The following is a 21,955-nucleotide window of genomic DNA, read 5'->3' on the forward strand; positions in this document are numbered from 1 at the left end:
TGCAGTAGTGTTTTGTAGTTTTCTTTGTATAGGTCTTTTACATCTGTGGTCAGATTTATTCCTAAGTATTTTATCTTTTTAGGGGCTATTGAAAATGGTATTGTTTTCCTGATTTCCTTTTCATCGTTCTCCTTTTTGCTGTATAGGAATCCAACTGATTTTTGAATGTTTATCTTGTATCCTGCTGCTCTGCTGAATCTTTCTGTTAGTTCCAGTAAATTTCTCATGGAGTCTTTAGGGTTTTCTATGTATAGTATCATATCATCTGCAAATAGGGACAGTTTAACTTCTTCATTACCAATTTGGATGCCCCTTATTGTAAAATGAGTTTTGAAGAAACCAACTTGCTTTGTGGCACAGGATAAAATGTCCAGTAATAGCATTATTCACAGATTCAAAAAGTGGTTTATTTCAAACAAGACAGATGACTATGATGATGGTAGGCTCTGGAAAATTAAAAAAGTGGTTCTCACAATGATGAAGACACTGATGATGGAGATACGTGTGAAAGTTTGAGTAAAATTGTTTAATGATATGTGAGAATGAAAATAATTTTTAAATTAACATATTTTTATAATTTGTGTGTGTAACTAAATTGAAAAACTACACATTATGAGTTGTGTATTTCATCTATAGCTCTAAAAGCTGAAACATTCAAGTTGAGTTCAAAACCCTTTTATTTTTACTTGTCTTAATGGGATAAACTTCAACATGCCTATATATTTGGGCACATAGAAAATTCTCTTTTTCTTTTCTATCTAGATATAAACAGCTTGGGAGCAGAGATTACATCTAAGTACAATTGTGATTAAGCCATTATACTGCATTTTGGCATTGTTTCTTCTCTTTGGAGATTCCCACTAAATGTTTGCTATTGATGATGACAACTGTAGCATTTGTATGCTAGGACAAATTTTGTGGTTTTATTTGTGCAAAAATTCTGTTGGTTTGGTTGGGACTTTAAAAAAGTGTCTTCTTAGTGCTCATGCTCTATGTAAAGTAGCAAGTATGTATACGGATTAAATTGTCTGATCAAAACCCTTTTGGTTCCAGTGGGTTCCTCAAGGAGAGAAGGCGTTCCTGCCCATGTGAATCTCTCTGCATCATCCATGCTAATGATTGCAATGCAGTACACATCCAACCCAGGTAAGTAGCCAGTGGAGGTGCGGAACTAATTCCAAAACCAACAATTAAACTTCTAGCAAACAAGTAGACGTTCTCATGGGAGAAGGACTTGTTTGAGTAAACAATTGGAGATATGTTGGAAAACAGACTTGAGTGGAGGTAGATTTCCTTTGCCCATTGCTAGTAGCAGTAATCTTGCTGGCCAGTGATTTTTTTTTTTTTAGAATGTTCGAGGAAACAATTTAGGACATTGACTGGAAATTAATTGAATGGAAGTATTGAATGGAAGAAATAGTTAAATTAAAAATGTGAAAAATCACCTGCAGTTCTAACAGCCAGAGCCAACCACTTAATATTTTGGTGAATTTGCTATTATAGTGCTGCATGAGTATCCTTGAACATAAATCTTTTACTTCATTTCTGATTACTTCCTTAGAATAAATTCATAAAATCCCTTTCAATACTCCCACTAGTTGTATATGAAAGTTCTTGTCTCACTGTACCCTCAGAGTCATTGAATATTATGATAGAAATTATATAGAGCTGGACAGATGAAAAATGCTATCTCATTGTTTTAATTTGTGTTTCTTTGATTACTAAGTGATGTCAAACAGTTTTTTTTTTTTTTTATTGATTTACTTTGTTTGCTCTTCATTCACCAGTATAATTGCAGATGAACTTTGGGAAACTGACTTAAAAGGGGACTTGCTATTGGAGTCACATGCTAAGATATGAACTCAGTTTTTATTTTTGCTTATTTGTAAAGACAGCAAATTTTGTGGCACTGCTTTCTGCCTTCTACTTAATTACATAATAAATAATATTTGAGCTTTTGACTCAGAATGAGCAAACACAAAACTTTTATTTCAAAATCTTAATGCTTCTGAGCCTGGAGTATCATCTTGTTAAATATCAAGATCTTTCATGATTATTAAATGAATTTAATTAAAATATATGAATATGTTCTATGGGAAGTTATATCTCACTCTGTCTGGCTTAAAGGACCATCAAGATATAATTTATACTTATCATATATTATGTTCTGAAAAGAAAAAACACTTCATTTGGAATCTAGTTAATTAACTAGTTATCATGAGGGCTTGATCTTCATTACTAAGTTGGAAGGCAGTCAAGGAGGGTGAGTAAAATCAGGTATTTTGAGGTTAGATATATCTGAAGTTAGAGGAGGTTCCCGTCTGAACCCATCCACTAATTACCAGTTATTGCAACCTTGGGCAAGTTCTGTAACCTCCCTAAGATTAGGTCTCCTCATCTATAAAGTGGAGATAATTCTTCTTGCAGTGCTTCTAAAATGTTATTTTGAGGATTAAACTAGTTAATTATACGTAAAGTGCTTACTTAGCAAAACAATGGGCACGTTCTAAACTCTGAATAAATAGCAATGCTAACCTCTACAGTTAGCCATTTTCTCCGTGGATTTGAACTTTTCACTGGAAAACCACTGTGATCAGTTAAAGTTACTATTGTTATCTCCAATCAATAGCTTCATTTGTTCATGAGGGAATGTTTTATAACCTGTGATTCTATACTAGTAATTATATTTGGGACCCAAAACTAGTCTTATGATACAGGAAATTGCTAAGAAGTAAGGACATATCCACCAAGAACTCTTCGGGACCAAATAGTGTAGGGTATTATTCTGTCATTTGAATTTTTGTTGGGAGACCTACAAGCGGCATCTTGGTCCTTGTAGCTGATTGTGTATAAAGGTTATAGCACAGTCCTTGCTCAAATATCAGGCTTTCATTGAGTAACTCCTTTTCACATGGTTCTGCACTAGGCATTGTGAAAACCACATAGAAATGTAAAATATAATGCTTGATATGGAGCTCATGTCTAACTGGGAGATTAGGCATACTCATAAATCATTAATTAACAATGTAAGGTAGTATGTGAAAAGTACTAAATAAATATTATACCAGTACGAGCTGCTGTTGAGTTGATTCCGACTTATGGCTACCACAAGGGTGTCAGAGTAGCACTGCACTCCACAGAGTTTTCAATGGCAGAATTTTTGGAAGTAGATTGCCAGGACTTTCTTCCGAGGCACCTCTGGGTAGACTTGAACCTCCAACCTTTCAGGTAGTAGCTGAGCATGTTAACTATTGGCAATACCCAGGAACTCCAAATAAACACTACGGACAGTGTTAGTTTATCAGAGAAAGAGAACTCTATGGATTGAAGTGACCAGGAAAGGCTTCATGCCACTTGAGGTAAGTATGGGTCTTAAAATATGGATAGAATTTTGATGGATAGTATAAAGAGAGCATTCTGAGAGGGGCAAGCAGTTTAAACAAAGGGACTTCTCAGGTCTGTACAAGAGGCAGTCAGTGAACTACTCTGAACAAGGTTTGTATAGCAAACACATGGAGGCTTATTTACACTGTAACACACTATGTAAGAGAAAGTGTCCTGGCACATCTGTACTTGAGAATTCAGTGATGGTTTAAGAACAGGATTCCAATTCTAGAGGACTATTCACATAGTCAACAAATAGTCACTGAGTATCTACTATGTGTCAGCACTGGGGATTCCATGGTTAGTAAAACAGAACTGACTCCTGCACTTACCTCATGAAGCTTATAATCTGGTGGAGGAAGAAGACATTAAACAAATAATTATAAAAGCGAGTGTAAAGTTTCTACTGTGACAAGTGTTTCAAAAGAGGTACTTTGTGCGAGGATTTTCCATTTATTGAGAAGGTCAGAGAAGGTTTCTCTGAGGAAGTAACCTTTGGTCTGAGAACTGAAGGATGAATAACGACAAGAGGGCCTGCAAGGGAGGCAGGAGTGCAGGCAGAGGAAATGGCATGTGTCTGGAGGGAGTTTGGCAAGCTGGTGAGTCTGAAAGCAGGGTAGCTGGAGCTAAGACAGAGAGGGTAGCCTGGTATGAGATGAAGCTGTAGAGTTCTGTGGGCCAGAATATGCAGGATGTTGTGGGCTCTGTTAGGGAGTTCGGTGTTTATCCCAAGCTGAATGGGAAGCCACTAAAGGGCTTTTAGTGTGTAGGTGTGCATCACCGTGGCTGCAATTGAGAATGGATTGAAAAGAAGCTAGAATGGACATAGACTGACAAATAAGCTCACAGCATTTGTCCAGGTATGTCAGAGGTGGGGATGATTGAGACTGAGAAAGGTGGATGTATCTGAGAGCTATTTAGGAAGTAAAATTGATAGGACTTGGTGACATATTGGTTATGGTGAGTTTCTGGCTTGTATTACTGGATGCATGGTGGTGCTATTCACGAAGAAAGGAGACTCTGGAAGAAGACCAAGATTTTAGGGGGAAGATCAGGAAGTCTGTTTTGGACATGTGTTTGAGGTGTGTTTGAGACATCTAGGAGGAAATGGTAATTAGGTGGTTATATGTCTGGGTCTGGAGCCCAGAACAGAGCTCTGGGCTAGCGGTAATAAATTTTGAGCCTGTATGTAAGTGTTCAGTGCTCTCCACTGAATTACATATGGATGACAATCAAAGCTGTATATGACTGTGAAATTGCTTAGCAGAGAGCATAGAATGAAAAGAGGAGTCAGTCTATAGCTAGGCCTTCAGGAACTCCAACGGTTAATGGCCCAGTGGAAGAGAATGAACTTGCCAAAGAAACAGTCTTTTTGTACCTATTAGGATGTGTTTGGCTGACTAACAGAGCTTAAAACTACAAGAACATTTTTTGTATACTTAATAGGAAGTCTTGAAAATAGCTCCACAATATCAGGGTGCAGAGATGGCATCTTTGTGTTCTCTTAGACATCCCCTCATGTTTGTAAGATGGATGCCAGAGTGGAGGTACTATATCTGCACACAACTACATCCTAAACAGGTAACATAGGATCAGTCAGGGTAATTAGAGAAAAGTCTCCTGGTGTACCTCTTTCCTTTTATCAGAGAGAAAAAATATGTCCCAGAAGTTCCCCAGCAGATTCTTCTTCAGGTCTCACTGGCCAGAACTGAGTCACATGCCAAAACCTAGCTGCAAGGGAGTCGAGAAAGTGAGTATCTCCCTTTTGTAGTCTGTATAGTGGGAGATGGACAAGGAAGAAGGGGGTTGTTGATAGCAGTTGTAACAAACAACAGTTGCCCATAGGTGATATTAGAGTGTGACGTCATGAAGGCAAAGGAGAGAGTTTTTTTAAGTGGAGATAGTGGACAGCAATACTGAATGCTGGGGAAGGGCCAAGTAAGGCATGGATTGAAAAATGTCCATTGGATTGAATGACATGTAGGTCATTGGTGACTAAAGTGAGACCTGATTGATAGGGTTAGATGATAGATTAGGGAAGATACCAAACAGTCATCAAACTAGGGTGAAAGTATCTCTCTTCCCCAGGTAAGCATAGCCAAATCAAGGAAGCTTGTTGTTGTGTAGCTTTTAAAAATAATCTACAAGATGGAATAGGTGATCAAATGATAAAGCTTCCATTCTAATCCATCAGTCTGTCACTTGCTATCTGTCTGACCTGGGCAAATTATTTAACTTCTCTAAGCCTCAGTTTCCTAACTGCAAAATGGGAATAATACTTCACATGGTGGTTTTGAAATAATACATATAAAGCTCTTAGCACAATGCCTGACACATAATGAGTGCTCAATAAATGTGAGTTATTATTATAATGATGATTTGATCCTATTGGACTTTTTTTTTTCCCTCTAAGTAGTTCTTGATAATATTGATACAAGTTTATATTATAGAAGTATGATTCCTAGAGATTTTTCTTAACATTTATTTTGTTAATATGATGAATAAAATGCTTTTCAAGGACCTTGGAATAAAGTTTGATAAAATGAAGGGCTTATATGATTTTTGAAAATATGAATATATGGAAATAAGTCATTCTAATTTAATGATTAGAGTAAAAAATGGTATAAATGTAGTTCATTATAGCTAAAGGGATGTTTTGTTCAGTATTTATATTTCATTCTAATTACATTTTCTTTATTACAGTGTATCATTGTCAATTATTGGAATGCCTCATGAAATATAAACAAGAAGTCTGGAAAGTAAGTTTTGGGCCAAATTTAACTCATAGCCACAAACTTTATATAATATAGTAAAAATTGTTTGCATACTATAACTATTGTTTAGGTCAAATTTTTTGATGTCTTATTTTGGTGTGGCAGAACCTATAATTTCTTCCTTAGTGATTAATTTATTTTTCATCCAGAGGAGAAATGATACTTTAAGAACACAATTTCTTGACAGAAAAAGTAACTGAGTGTTATCTTCTTTTTAGAATTTAGCAAATATTGTAATAAGTGACAAATAACTGTATTTAATTTGAAAGTTTGCTTGAGAATCTGCCTTCTTTTGAATAGTAGATGTGAATTGTTAAGTAATGTGTTTTAAGGAAATATTTTTAAAAATGTAGGGTTTGGCAAAATGGTTTATGCTATTATAAAATCTTTCTTTAACATTAATCTGATTAAAAAAGAATTTGTTAAAAGGTAGTATACTTTTGGACTGTACTTTGGGGGCTTATTTGCAGAAGGACCAAAAAATAAATAATAAAAAATCCATAATGATTTGGTGTGAGCTAGTCTATGAGGCATGCCTGGACCGAGAGCTCTGAGAATGGTGACGTGAGGGAATGACCCACCTCCACACCTCCATGGAAATTTTTAATGCTTTGATAATACTGAATGAGCTACCTTTATTTTTATTTCATGATGTTAAGTAAACATGCTTCCTGTTTCCTTTAGGATCTTTTGTATGTGATAGCCTATGGGCCTTCACAAGTGAAACCTCCAGCTGTGCAAATGCTTTTCCACTACTGGCCCAATTTAAAACCTCCTGGGGCAATAAGCGAGTACAGGGGGTTGCAGTACACAGGTAAGAAGAGAATAGCTCTGGAATGCCCTACGTTTACTTCTCCTATGGCACATTTGCTTCATCTGTTTATTTGGAGCCTTCGTGGCACATGTTTTAATCTTGCTGGACTATATTGACCATGCCTTTAGAAATTGTCATAAATCTTTTCTGATATGAAGTGGTATGTAAATAAATTAATTAAAAAAGCATTCATGACACCAAAGCAAATTGTATAATTCCCAGTCCCATTTGCTATATAACTGATCTACGGTCTTAACGCTTGTAAATTAATTAGTACACAGGTGTGAGCAGGGAGAGTAATGCTGCAGATTTGCTCATCATTTAGCAAAAAACCAAACTGGCTAATTCAGCTCTAGTAAGAAGACTTGGGGCATTTTTCAATAATACTGGCTCATGTACTAAAGAAAAATTAAATGACCATGGTAGCCTAGTTTGTCAGGAAGATTCAACAATTGATGAGTATTGGTGTAATTAATAACTGAGAAATTAACATTAAACTTTAAATTTAAAGACATATATTTGCCAACAAACAACCCCAATGCCAAAACCCAAAAAAAACCCAAAACCAACCAACCAACCAACCAATCAACCAACCAACCAACCAACCAGCCACCCACCCACCCACCTACTCAACTAACCAACAAACCCAGGTCTTAGATTGTTGTCTTTGTTTATATATTATAAAATCAAAGATGCAACCTATGGCTAATGGAGCTTCTGATGCTCACCTTCCCCCTCCCCCCGCCCCGCCACATGTTCGTATGTGTATTTCTCTGAATTTGGAGAGGTGAATCTGTTTGCAAAATTAGTTTTATTCAAGTATTGTGAGATTATATACTGGTGTTCTGAGAATCTATTGTTGGTATCACTCTTTTTCACAAAGGTGATTTAGGTGGTTCTAAGGGAATCTAACTGAATTCAGGTGTCTGTTTTATATTCCTGATGAAAGATAAAATATTAAAGAAAAATGTTAGAGATATTAAAGCTTGAGTGTCCTTTTAGGGGGGGTGAGGGAGGACTTTGATGGCCCTTGGTGTGCTTAGTCTATCTAAACTCAGAATAAATTATATTGATCTTAATGGTAACAATCATATTGATAAAACAATGAGCGTAGATAGTGAGTAAATATTTTATTGGCAATTAGCATTATTGGTGTTTTATATCATTGACAGTAGTGAATGTTTAAGTGTTGCTAGGTGGGTAATTTATATGTAAAAGCACCAAAAAAGATGGAGGGGTTAATAGAATAAAAGGTGAAATGACTGAGACACCTGACACCAACTTCTCATAAAATCTCTAAAATAAGCATTTATGTGATGTGTCAATGAGTAACCAGTATCAAATGGAATTTATTCACTTGGTAAACATTTGATGAGTAACTACTATGTGCCAGGCACTGGTCTTTTTTTTATGATACAGGATTGAGCAAAACTGACACAAAACCAGAGCTCCTGGAGCTTAATACAGTCTAGATCTGGAAATTAATTATTTTATCCAACAAATATTTACAGAGTATCTACTATTGACCAGGCATTATTCTAGATACTGATGGTAAAGCATGGAACAAAACTTGAAGTCACTAATGTCTTGGAGCTTACATTCTAGTTGGGAGGAGGGGAAGACCAGGTAATTGCCTTACAGTGTGATAAATGCTATCGCAGAGCAAATACACAAAAGAAGTACCCGTAATCTCACCCTCGTAGTAGGGAGGCTGGAAGGGGTAAGTTGTCAAGGGAGGGTCTCCTGAGTTAGTGATATGAAAGCTGACCCATGAAGGACGAGTAGGCAATTAGCCTCAGTAGGGGAGTAATCATGAGTGGATAAAATGTGTGTTTGAGGCAGAAGGAACTGCATATGTTCGGACTTGTAGGAAAAAGAGAGACAGTATTTAGGAGTTGAAAAAAGTCAAAGGCAGCCAAGCAGTGGCGTGAGAGGAGAGAGTAGCTGCAGGTAAGCAGAAAGCCTGATCAGGCCTGTGAAGCAGTTTGGATTTTGTCCTAATCACAAAGGGAGGCCATGTACAAGTTTTAAATGGAAAAGGCACAGAATGAGATTTGCCTGTTCAGGGCATTCTAGAAGCCCAGCAAACTGACAGTTGCTTCCACTTACACCTGAGAACATAACCTCTAGGAAAGACCAACTAAATCTGTATTCAGTAAAATAGCTCAGCATAAGCCTACTGAGATCAGAGCAACTCGTTCATTTTCTCTTGGGCTATCTGAACAAGATGTCTCTGCTCGAAGACCGTTCATTGTAACCACATATCTGTACTTCCATTCTTTTAACAGTTTGTTGTTATGCATTATAAGTCTACCATGTATGTGCAGGCACTGCCCTAAGCACCAGGGAAATAGTTCTTGGAACTTTTCATTTTAGTAGACAATGACATTCTATGTAGGAAACAAAAGATTATGGAAGGAATTAGTCATTCTGGTCCTTATATTTACTATTTATTGAGCCCGGGTTGCTTGCCAACCATTATTCTAGCTGCTTGTTATCTCATTTAATTTTATAACCTTCTCCTTATTGAACACAATTTATGGACCAAGAACCATATTAGACTTTACAGACATTTTCTCAATCCTTATAAATATCTTGAGAAGTAGGCTTTATTATTTCAATTCTTCAAAATGAGGAGTGGGATACAGTTTAAGTAACATTCACACAGATAATAAGAGACAGAGCTAGGATTGGAATCTAGATCGTCTTAATTGAAAACCTGTGTTTTTCTGCTAAAACAATGTCACATCATATCTGTCAATGCAGTTCTTCAATTAGACTTTAGCTGGAGCATTAGAATTTTTTTGCAATGCCCTTTGCAATGAAAGACACACTAAAGGATATGATCAGTATTTAGATGGCATTACAACCCCAAATAGTCTTAATAATAAAAATGATATTGAGACAGAATTGTATGGGACTTAGAAACTCAAAGGTGAAATGCTTTCTTACGGATGGGCAACTTTTGTACATTTTCCCAGTGATTTATTTTCTTTTTAAAAAGTAATTTTTTCGTAATAGGAAAATTTGCTTATAGAAAGAGGATAGAAATGTGCAAGAAGAAAAATTATCACTACCCAGAAATGATCACGATTAACTTTTGGTATATTTCCTTCCATTTTTTTATACACATTTTTAAATAAAAATGAGATTATATTGTATATAGTTATACAAGGTTTTATCCCAACCTTTTATTATGAAATTTTTCAAATACAGAAAAGTTGGAAGAATAATACTGTGAATACCTATATATCCTCCAGCTGGATTCAATATTTGTTAGCAATTTGTTGTATTTTATCTATCTATATATATGTAAATTACATATTGCTTCTTAGGCATAGTAACAGGAATATTCGCAGGCATTATGAAGATAAAATAATGAGGTTTTATTGATCTATAATGCTTGTTTCTTTTTGATTTGTTAGTATTTCTCACCACCACTCATCTGTCAGTTTGTCATACTGTGGTGGCTTGCATATTGATGTGATGCTGGAAGCTATGCCACCAGTATTCCAAATACCAGCAGGGTCACCCATGGGGGACAGGTTTCAGCAGAGCTTCCAGACTAAACTAGGAAGAAGGACCTGACAATCTACTTCTAAAAAAAATTGGCCAGTGAAAACCTTATGAATAGCTGCAGAACATTGTCTGATATAGTGGCGGAAGATGAACCTTTCGGGTTGGAAGGCACTCAAAAGGTGACTGGGGAAGAACTGCCTCCTCAAAGTAGAGTCAACCTTAATGATGTGGATGGAGTAAGCCTTTGGGACTTTCATTTGTTGATGTGACACAACTCTAAATGAGAAGAAATAGCTGCAAACATCCGTTAGTAATTGGAACGTGGAATGTACAAAGTATGAATCTAGGAAAATTGGAAGTTGTCAAAAATGAAATGATGCTTGAAGATCGATTTTGCATTCATTGTCAAAAATTATTTCAAGATCTATCCTGAAGTACAATGCTGTCAGTGGTAGGATAATATCCATATGCTACAAGGAAGACCAGTTAATACGACTATTGTTCAAGTTTTCACACCAACCACTAATGCCAAAGATGCGGAAATTGAAGATTTTTACCAACTTCTGCAGTCTGAAATTGATCAAACATACAATCAAGATGCATTGATAACTACTGGTGATTGGAATGTAAAAATTAGAAACAGAGAAGAAGGATCAGTAGTTGGAAAATATGGCCTTGGTGATAGCAACAATGCTGGAGATTGCATGATAGAATTTTGCGAGACCTATGGCCTATTCATTGGAAATACGTTTTTTCAACAACGTAAACGGCGACTACGCATGCGGACCTCACCATGTGGAATACATAGGAATCAAATCAACTACATCTGTGGGAACAGGTGATGGAGAAGCTCAATATCATCAGTCAGAATAAGGCCAGGGGCTGACTGTGGAACAGACCATCAATAGCTCATGGGCAAGTTCAAGTCGAAGCTGAAGAAAATTAAAACAAGTCCACGAGAGCCAAAGTATGACCTTGAGTATATCCCACCTGAAATTGGAGACCATCTCAAGAATAGATTTGATGCATCAAACACTAATCACCGAAGACCAGACCTGTTGTGGGGTGACATCAAGAATATCGTACATGAAGAAAGTAAAAGGTCACTTAAAAGACAGGAAAGAAAGGAAAGACTAAAATGTATGTCAGAAGAGATTTTGAAACTTGTTCTTGAACATAAAGTAGCTAAAGTGAATGGAAGAAATGAAGTAAAAGAGCTGAACAGAGGATTTCAAAGTGTGGCTTGAGAAGACAAAGTAAAATATTATAATGAAATGTGCAAAGACCTGGAGTTAGAAAATCAAAAGGGAAGAACATGCTCAGCATTTCTCAAGCTAAAAAAAACTGAAGAAAAAATTCAAGCCTTGAGTTGCAATATTGAAGGATTCTACGGCGAAATATTGAATGATGCAGGAAGCATCAAAAGAAGATGGAAGGAATACACAGAGTCACTGTACCAAAAAGAATTGGTTGATGTTCAACCATTTCAAGAGGTAGCATATGATCAAGAGTTGATGGCATTGAAGGAAGATGTCCAAGCTGCACTGAAGGCATTGCGAAAAACAAGCCTTCAGGAACTGATGGAATACCAACTGAGATGTTTCAGCAAATGGATGTAGTGCTGGAAGTGTTCACTCGTTTATGCCAAGAAATTTGGAAGACAGCTACCTGGCCAACTGACTGGAAGAGATCCATATTTGTGCCCATTCCCGAGAAAGGTGATCCAAAGAATGCAGAAATTATCAAACAATATCATAAGCAAATAAAATTTTTCTGAAGATCATTCAAAAATGGTTGCAGCAGTACATAGACAGGGAACTGTCATAAATTCAGGCTGGATTCAGAAGAGGTCGTGGAACCATGGTTATCACTGCTGATGTCAGATGCATCCTGGCTGAAAACAGAGAATACCAGAAAGATGTTTACCTATGTTTTATTGACTACGCAGAGGAATTTGACTGTGTGGATCATAACAAATTATAGGTAACATTACAAAGAATGGGAATTCCAGAACACTTAATTGTGCTCCTGAGGAACCTGTACATAGACCAAGAGGCAGTCGTTCAAACAGAACAAGGGTATACTGTGTGGTTTAAAGTCAGGAAAGGTGTGTGTCAGGGTTATATCTTTTCACCATACCTATTCAATCTGTATGCTGAGCAAATAATCCGCGAATCTGGACTATATGAAGAAGAATGGGGCATCAGGATTGGAGGAAGACTCATTAACAACCTGTGATATGCAGATGATGCAACCTTGCTTGCTGAAAGTGCAGAGGACTTGAAGCACTTACTGATAAAGATCAAAGACTACAGCCTTCAGTATGGGTTACACCTCAACATAATGAAAACAAAAATCCTCACAACTGGACCAATAAGCAACATCATGATGAACAGAGAAAAGACTGAAGCTGTAAAAGATTTCATTTTACTTGGATCCGCAGTCAACACCCCTGGAAGCAGTAGTGAAGAAACGAAAGGATGCATCATATTGGGCAAATCTGCTGCAAAAAACCTCTTTAAAGTGTTAAAAAGCAAAAATGTCACCTTGAAGACTAAGGTGTGCCTGACCCAAGACATGGTGTTTTCAATCACCAGGGTGTTTTCAATGGAGAAAATGTTGAAGTTGTCATTTTACTTGGATCCACTATCAATGTCCATGGAAGCAGCAGTCAAGAAATCAAATGACGTACTGCATTGGGCACATCTGCAAAAACCTAAACCAAACCTGTTGCCGTTGAGTTGATTCTGACTCAAAGACCTCTTTAAAGTGTTAAAAAGCAAAGATGTCATTCTGGAGACTAAGGGGTGCCTGACCCAAGCCGTGGTATCTTCAGTTGCCTCATATGTATGCGAAAGCTGTACAAAGAATAAGGAAGATCAAAGAAGAATTGACGCCTTTGAGTTATGGTGTTGGCAAAGAATATTGAGTATACCATGGACTGCCAGAAGAATGAATAAATCTGTCTTGGAAGTACAGCCAGAATGGTCCTTGGAATTGAGGATGGCAAGACTCTATCTTATGTAGTCTGGACAATTATCAGGAGGGACCAGTCCCTGGAGAAGGGCATCATGCTTGGTAGACAGTCAGTGAAAAAGAGGAAGGCTCTCAATGAGATGGATTGATACAGTGACTGCAACAATGGGCTTAAACACAGCAACAATCGTGAGGATGGCGCATGACCAGACAGTGTTTTGTTCTGTTGTACATGGCGTCGCTATGAGTCGGAAACGACTCGATGGCACCTAACAACAACACCAACAGTATTTGTCAACAACAACTCCAATTGTTTTGATCATTAAATATGACTCTTAAAGATGCAAAAACTTGTAGCGTAAGTTACTTAGTAATGAAACTGCCATTATGCTGTTCTATGCAGCTATGCTTCTGTGAGAAAGAAATTCCTTAGCAATTTTCTTGTTACAGTGTCCTAACTAGTAAATAATTCAGCCTTTGTGAGCAAAGAACAGAATGGGTTATTTTTTCAGTTTCTATTTGAAGTATGGGACAAAAGATGTGGCACGGGAAATGGATTTTCTATACAGAGGCTGTTGCAACAGCAGATAGACTATTAACTAAAGGTAGCATTGCAAGGTCAGGTTTGTACAATTAGATTTAACCCCCTATTTGTAGAATTAGATTTTGAGTTCAGTTTGAGAACATCTACCAGCTCTTTTATGTCATAACCACGTCATTTTTGAGTTCTTAATTTGTTTTATCTTTTTATGATCTTGAGTTTTTCTCTAACTAAAAAATATTTTAAAACATTTTTATTGATGTATTATACACATGCAGTAAAACACACAAATTATAAGTATACATGGAGCACCTTCCACCATGTGCTCTGTCTGATTACCTCCTCCCACTCCAAAAAGGAGCCCTGGTAGCACATTTGTAGCACTCAGCTGCTAACCAAAAGGTCATGGTTCTAACCCACCAGCGGCTCTGTGGGAGGAAAGACCTGGCAATCTGTTCCTGTAAAGATTACAGCCTTGGAAACCCTATGGGGTAGTTCTACTTTGTTCTATAGGATCAGTATGAGTCAGAATTGTCTCGATGACAGTGGAATTGGTTTTGGGTTTCCCACTCCAAAGGTAACCACTAACATGATTTCCTATTTTAAAACTTTATATAAATGGAGTCATATTGTGTGTGTGTGTGTAATTTATCCATGGTGTTGAGGAGACCTGTATTTCATTCATTTTCATTGCTTTACATATCCCATGGAATGAATGTACCGGAATTTATGTATCCATTCTATTATTAATGAATATTTGGTTTATTCCTAGTTTTTGACTTTATACAAATAATGCTGCTATGGACATCCTTCTACATGTCCTTAGGTGCACATGTATACATATTTCTGTTAGATATATGCCTAGGGTGGAATTGCTGCACCAGATGGTGTCCCTATATCTAACGTTAATAGATAGCATCATTTTTCAAAAGTGCTTTTATTAATTTATACTCCCACTGGCAGTGTCTGAGAGTTCTTTTTAACTTCCACATTTGGCCCAGAATTTACTTTGTTAATGTTTTAAATTTCAGCCATTTTGGAGGGTGTGTAGAAGCATCTCATTGTGATTTAAATTTTTGTTTCACTGATTTACTAATGAAGTTGAATACTTTTTCATGTTTATTGGCCATTTGGATAGACTCTTTATGTAATCTTTGTCAGTTTATATGTTGCAAACACCTTTTCTTACTTTGTGAGTTGTTTTTTTTACTCTTAATAACTTTTTATGAGCTGAAGTTCATTTTTTTATTTAATTTTTTTAATTGAAGTTCATATTTTTCATGTAATGAAATGAACAAACCTTTTCTTTATATTTACTACTTTTTATGTACTGTTTAAGAAAATCTTTCCTTACCACATTTAGATGTACCTGGAATTAATTTTTCTGTATAGTGTGAGGTAAGGGCCATTTTTTTCTCTTATGAATATTCAATTGTCCCAACACCTTATTGACAATATTTTACTTCCTTACTGCTCTGTAGTACCATTTTGTCATAAATGAAGTGTCTATTTAATAGTTTCTGTCTCTGGATTCTTTATTTTGTTCAAGTGGCATATTTGTCCTTTTACCAATGTCATGTTGTCTTCATTACTGTAGCTTAATAATAAAATTTGATATCCAAAAGTTTAAGTTTCATCAGCTTGTTGTTGTTGCTGTCTTCCACCTCCTCTTCTTCTCTTCTTGTTCCTTCTCATTCTTCTTCTCCGTTTCCTCCTCCTTCTTCAAGAGTATCTTGCCTATTCCTAGCTCTTTGCCAAGTTACAGAGTTTGTCAAGTTAAACAGACACAAACATACACTCAAACGGCTAGAATTTTGATTGCAGGATTTTCGATTAGGATTGCCTTGAGTCTGTAGATCAATTTGGGGAACTGACATCTTTATAATATTGAATCTTCTAATCCATGAATATGGTATAGGTCTCTATTTATTTAGACTTTCTTCAGTTTACTTCAATATTGTTTTATAGTTTTCTGTATGGATGTTTTCCATACCTCTCATGTAGTTTATCTCTAGGTATTAAATTTTTGTTGATGTTATTGTCAATGATGTATCTTTTTTAAAAAAATTACATTTTCTAACTCTTTCTTCCTAGTATGTAGACATACAATTACTTTTGGTATATTGATCTTGTTACAAGAAACCTCGCTAAATCACTTTTTAATTTTAATGATTTATTTGTAGTTTTAGTTTAATTATTTTCCATGTGCATAACTATCTTATTGATGAATAATAACTGTTTAATTTCTCCTTTCCAATCTTTAAGGTCTTTATTTCTTTTTCTTGCCTTATGACACTGACCAAAACCTCCTATACTACACTGATTTCTAATTCTTTTGTGGCTTCTTCTTTGACCCATGAGTTATTTAGAAAGAAGATGATTAATTTCTAAATATATGGGGATTTTCCTAGTTATGTTTTTGTGTTGATTTATAGCTTAATTCCTCTGTAGTCAGACAACATACTTTGCATTATTTCATTCCTTTGACTTTTTTTTTTACTCTTTCTTTAGGGCCAAGCATATGGCAATCTAGTAAATGTTCCTTGTGTACTTAAAAAGAAATTGTATTTGACAGTTGTGGGTGCAGTCTTCTATATATGTCAATTAAATCAAATTTGCTATTTGTGTAGTTCAAATCTTCTGTATTCTTAATGAATTTATGTCAATTTTTCTATCTGTTACTGAGAGAGGAGTGTTAAAATCTTCCACTAAGGTTATAGATTTGTCTATTTCTCCTTGTAGTTCTGTCAATATTTGCTGTATGTATTTTGAAGTTGTATTATTAGGTGCATACAAATTAGAATTGTATTATCTTCATGGTGAATTGAAACTTTTACCATTATGAAATGCATTTGTCTCTAGTAAGTCTTTCTGTCTTAAAATTCACTTTGTGAAAAGGTTTAAACACAGAAGAAAATTCTTTGATGGTTACGGGGGTAGGGAGGGAGAGGGGTATTCACTAGCTAGATAGTAGACAAGAATTATGTTAGGTGAAGGGAAGGACAACACACACTACAGGGGAAATCAGCACAACTGGACTAAATCAAAGCTAAGAACTTTCCTGGATACAACAAACACTTTGAGGGACAGAGTAGCAGGGGCAGGGGTCTGGGGACCATGCTTTCAGAGGGCATCTAGGTCAATTGGCATGACAGAGTTTATTAAGAAAATGTTCTGCATCCCACTTTGGTGAGTGGCGTCTGGGGTCTTAAAAGCTAGTGAGTGGCCATCTAAGATGCATCCATTGGTCCCAACCCACCTGGAACAAAGGAGAAGAACACCAAAGACACAAGGAAAGTATTAGCCCAAGGGACAGAAAGGGCCACATAAACCAGAGACTTCATCTAGCCTGAGCCCAGAAGAACTAGATGGTGCCCAGCTACCACCAATGACCGCCCTGACAGGGAACACAACAGAGAGTCCCTGATGGAGCAGGAGAAAAGTGGGGTGCACAACTCAAATTCTGGTAAAAAGACCAGACTTAATGGTTTGATTGAGACTGGAGGGACCCCAGAAGACATGGCCCCTGGACTCTCTGTCAGCCAAAATACTAAACCCATTCCCTAAGCCAACTCTTCAGACAAAAATTAGACTGGACTATGGGACGTAAAATGATACTTGTGAAGAGTGTGCTTCTTAGCTCAAGTAGATACATGAGACTAAATGGTCAGCTCCTGTCCAGAGATAATATGAGAAAGCAGAGAGGGTCAGCAGCTGGTTGAATGGACACAGGAAATCCAGGATGGAAAGGAGGAGTGTGCTGTCATAGTATAGGGAGAGCAACTAGGGTCACATAACAATGTATATATAAATTTTTGTATGAGAGACTAACTTGAATTGTAAGCTTTCACTTAAAGCACAACAACAAAAAAACAAAATAAAAGTTTAAAAAAAATGTGCTTTGTCTTATTAATACAGCTACACTAGCTTTCACGAGTGTTTGCATGGTGTAACTTTTCCATTGTTTATTTTCAATTTTTTTTTTGGTATTCTTATATATTATGTGTGTCTTGTAAGCAGTAAATAGTTATACTTTTAACTCAATTTTCACAATATTTGTCTTTTAATTGAAGCATTTAGTCTATATGTATGTAATGTAATTATTGGTATATTTGGTTTTAAGTCCACCATTTCTATGTGCTTTTTATTTCTCCAGCCTTTTCTGTGTTCCTTCCCCCCTCCTTTGTCTTCTTTTGTACTGATTAAGAATATTTGAGTATTTCATCACTCCATCCTTATCTTAGTGAGTTGTTCAGTCTTCTACTATTCTTTTAATGGTTATCCTGGAGATTATAACATGCATTCTTGGCTTTCAATGTCCACTATAAATTAGTACTTTTCTTTTCCTGTAAAATAACAGGATGCTTAGAAGATTTTAACTTCTTTTATCCCCTCCTAACTTCTATGATATGCTTCTATGCTATATATGTATTTTAATACTTCCACAAAACATAATTATTATTTTTCTATGCAGTCAGTATTCACTAGATTTTCTTTCTTTCTTTTTTCTTACTCTTCTTCCTTCTTGTATCTCTAAGCCTCCATCTGGGATTTAATTTTTTTTCCTGATGGCACTCTGTAATATTTTCTTTAATGCTATTCTTCTGGGGAAAAGCTTTCTCTGTTTGCGTTTGTCTGAAAATGTCTTCATTTCATCTTTATTTTTTAAAAGGACATTTACTGTATAGAATTCTAGATTGGTGGTCATTTTCTTTCCATATTCTGAAGATACATCATTATCTTTTCATTTTCATTGTTTCTATTGAGAAGTTAGCTGTCAGTTATTGTTGCTCTTTTGAAGATAACCTGCCTTTTTATCTCATTATTAAAAAAATTTCTCTATATTTTTGCTTTTCTAGCAGCTTTACTGTGATATAATTAGTTATGGTATTATTTATATTTGTCTTTTGAGAGGTTCATAGTACTTCTAGAATCCGTGGCTCAATGCCTTTTGTCAATTTTGTCAATTTGTCAGGCATTAGCGCTTATGTTAGTGCTATAAAGTTTGTTATAACTTTATTAAGGTATATTTTATATGTGGTAAAATGCACAAATATCAAGTGTACAGCTGAATACATTTTGACAAATGAATATTCTTCATGTAGTCATCATCCAGATAAAATAGTAGAATGTTACTGTCACCCAGAATGTAATGACATGTCCCTTTCCAGTCACCATCTCTTTCTCCTGACTCAGTCACTACTATCACCATAGATTAATTAGTCTTGCCTATTCTTCAAGTTCATATAAATGTGATCAAACATACGTGCTTTTCTTTTGTCTGACTTCAGTGATTCAACCTAATATTACTGAGGTTAATTCATGTTGTTGAGAATATTAGAAGTCTTTTTTATTGCTGAATTGTATTCCACTGAATGAATACACCAGAAAATTTGTTTATCCACCTTCCTATTTATGTATATTTGGATTGTTTCCCGTTTTTGGCCAATATATATAAAGCTGCTATGAACATCTTGTGTAAGTCTTTTTGTGGACAACATATGCATTGATTTCTCTTGGGTATATACCTAAGAATGGAATTGTTGGGTCATAGAGTTTTATAAAAAAATGTGTAAAGAGGTCTCTAAAATGGTTTTGCTGTTTTACATTTCATTCAACACTGTATGAAAGTTTCAGTTACTCCACACCTTTGTCAACACTTGCAATTGTCAGTGTCTTTAATTTTAGTCATTTTGGTGGTGTGTATCTCAATGCGATTTTAATTGGCATTTTCCCGATGACTGATGTTAAGCATCTTTTAATATGTATATCGGTCATGCACATATCTTATTTTATGAAGTACCTGATAAAGTGTTTACCCATTCATTAGTTGGGTTGTTTTCTTATTATTGGTATTGTAGTTATTGTTTTGGTAGTCTAGTAAGAGTCATTTGTCAGATTTATATGTTGCATTTTTTCCAATCAGAAGCTTGCTGTTTTACTGTCTTTTGATGAGCATGAGATATTAATTTTGATAATGTCAAATTTATTAATTTTTCTTTTATGCTTAATGACTTCCACATCCTGTCTAAGAAATGTCTACCTTCTCTAAGGTCATGGATATTCTTCTATGTTTTCTTTCAGAAAATTTATAGTTTATTTTGCACATTTAGGTCTATGATCTGTCTCAAGTTTAATTTTTGTGTGTGTGTGCGCATAATTTATTGAAAGTGCTATCTTTTCTCCTTTGAATTGCATTGGTCCCTTGGTTATATAAGTGTGAATATATTTCTGGATTTCTGTTCTGTTTCACTGATCTACGTTCTATCCTTAAATCAATATAAACTGTGTTAAGTAATTTAGCTTAACATTAAGTCTCGAGATCAGATAGTGCAAGTCTCGAGCTTTGTTCTTCTTGGCTATTTTGGGTCCCTTGTATTTCCACATAAATTTTAGTATCAATTTTCAATTTTGGCAAAAAAGCCTGCTGGGATTTTGATTTGAATTGTGTTAAATCTATAGTTCCATTTGGGAAGAATTGACATCTTAACAATATCGAAATTTCTAATCCATGAACATAGTATATTTCTCCCTTATTTAGGTCTTCTTGATTTCTTTCATCAGTGTTCTGTAATTTTTAGTGTAGAATTCTTACATATTTTTTGTTAAATTAATTCCTAGGTATTAATACGTTTTGAAGCTATCATAAATGGATTTATTTTAAAATTTAAATTCTAATTATTGCTAACAACATGAGTTTGCATGTTGATCTTTTATCCCACGATTTTGCTAAATTCTAGTAGTTTGTTGGTTAGTTGGATTTTCTATATACACAATGGTGTCAACTATGAATAAAGATAATTTTTGCGAAGTCTTTTTCAGTTTTTATACCTTTTATTGCTTTTTTTCCTTGTTTCATTGCCTGGACTTTCAGAACAATGTTAAATAGAAATGGTAAGAATGGATATCCTGGCTTTGTTCTTAACTTTAGGGAGTATTTCACCATTAAGTATGATGCTCGCTGTAGGCTTTTTTTCAGATATCCTTTATATCAGTTTGAGGAAATTCCATTTTATTTTCAGTTAACTAAGAGCTTTTATCCAAAATAGGTGTTAAAATTAAAATGTAAGCTTAATAACAAAACAAAACAAACATCAGAAGAACTTTATTTAATCGATTTCTGCCTTATCTTTACTATTTCCTTCCTGCTACCTTCTTCAGTTTAATTTGCTTTTCGTTTTTTTAGATTGTTGTAGTGAAAGCTTAGGTAGTTGATTTTCAGCATTTAAAAATTTTATAATATAACCATTTAAAGTTATCAATTTCTCTCTAACCTTACTTTAGCTATATATCACACATTTTAATATGTTTTTACTATCATTCATTTCAAAGTATTAAAAAAATATTGTATCTTTTTTGGCCTATGAATTATTTAGGAGAGTATTTTTTTAATTCCCAAATATTTAGGGATTTTCTACTTATCTCTTTTTTTGACTTGTTATGCAATTCCATTTTAATAAGGGATTATTATTTTTCTCTTTTGAACACTTTAAATATGTCATTCCATTGTCTTCAGCCTTCTATTGTTTCTAATTCGACATCATTCTTATTATTATATCTGTGAATGTAGTGTGATTTTTTTTCTCCCTTTTAAAAAGATTTAATTTTTGTTTTTTAGCAGTGTTATTATGATATGCTTAATTGTGGTGGTCTTTGTACTTATTCTGTTTGGAGTTTGTTGAGATTCTTGAATCTGTGGTTGCATGTTATTTATCAATTTTGAAAACATTTTGAATGTTATCTCTTCAGATACTCTGCTCCTTTCTTTTTCTCCTTTTGTTCTAGAATTTGTTAAAACATTTGATATATTGCAGAGGTCTCAGATGCTCTATTCCTTTTTTTTATTTTTATTTTTTATTGTACTTCAGGTGAAGGCTTACAGAACAAATAGTTTCTCATGAAACAGTAGTACACATATTGTTTTATGACATTGGTTAACAACCCCAC

General features: G+C 35.2%; 1 protein-coding gene across 2 annotated transcripts in view; it reads left to right on the plus strand.

The window, feature by feature from the left end:
- Positions 1-21,955, plus strand: part of UNC79 (unc-79 homolog, NALCN channel complex subunit) — a 242,971-nt gene that overhangs the window by 24,759 nt on the left and 196,257 nt on the right. For both annotated transcript variants that reach the window (XM_023731755.1, XM_004376690.2), the window contains exons 4-6: positions 1,054-1,146; positions 6,088-6,143; positions 6,843-6,972. In XM_023731755.1, coding sequence (XP_023587523.1) covers positions 1,054-1,146; positions 6,088-6,143; positions 6,843-6,972 — 279 coding nt within the window. The remainder of the gene's footprint in view (positions 1-1,053; positions 1,147-6,087; positions 6,144-6,842; positions 6,973-21,955) is intronic.

Source organism: Trichechus manatus, unplaced genomic scaffold, assembly GCF_000243295.1.
Source record: "Trichechus manatus latirostris isolate Lorelei unplaced genomic scaffold, TriManLat1.0 scaffold00045, whole genome shotgun sequence".
In the NCBI taxonomy this organism is placed as follows: Eukaryota; Metazoa; Chordata; class Mammalia; order Sirenia; family Trichechidae; genus Trichechus; species Trichechus manatus.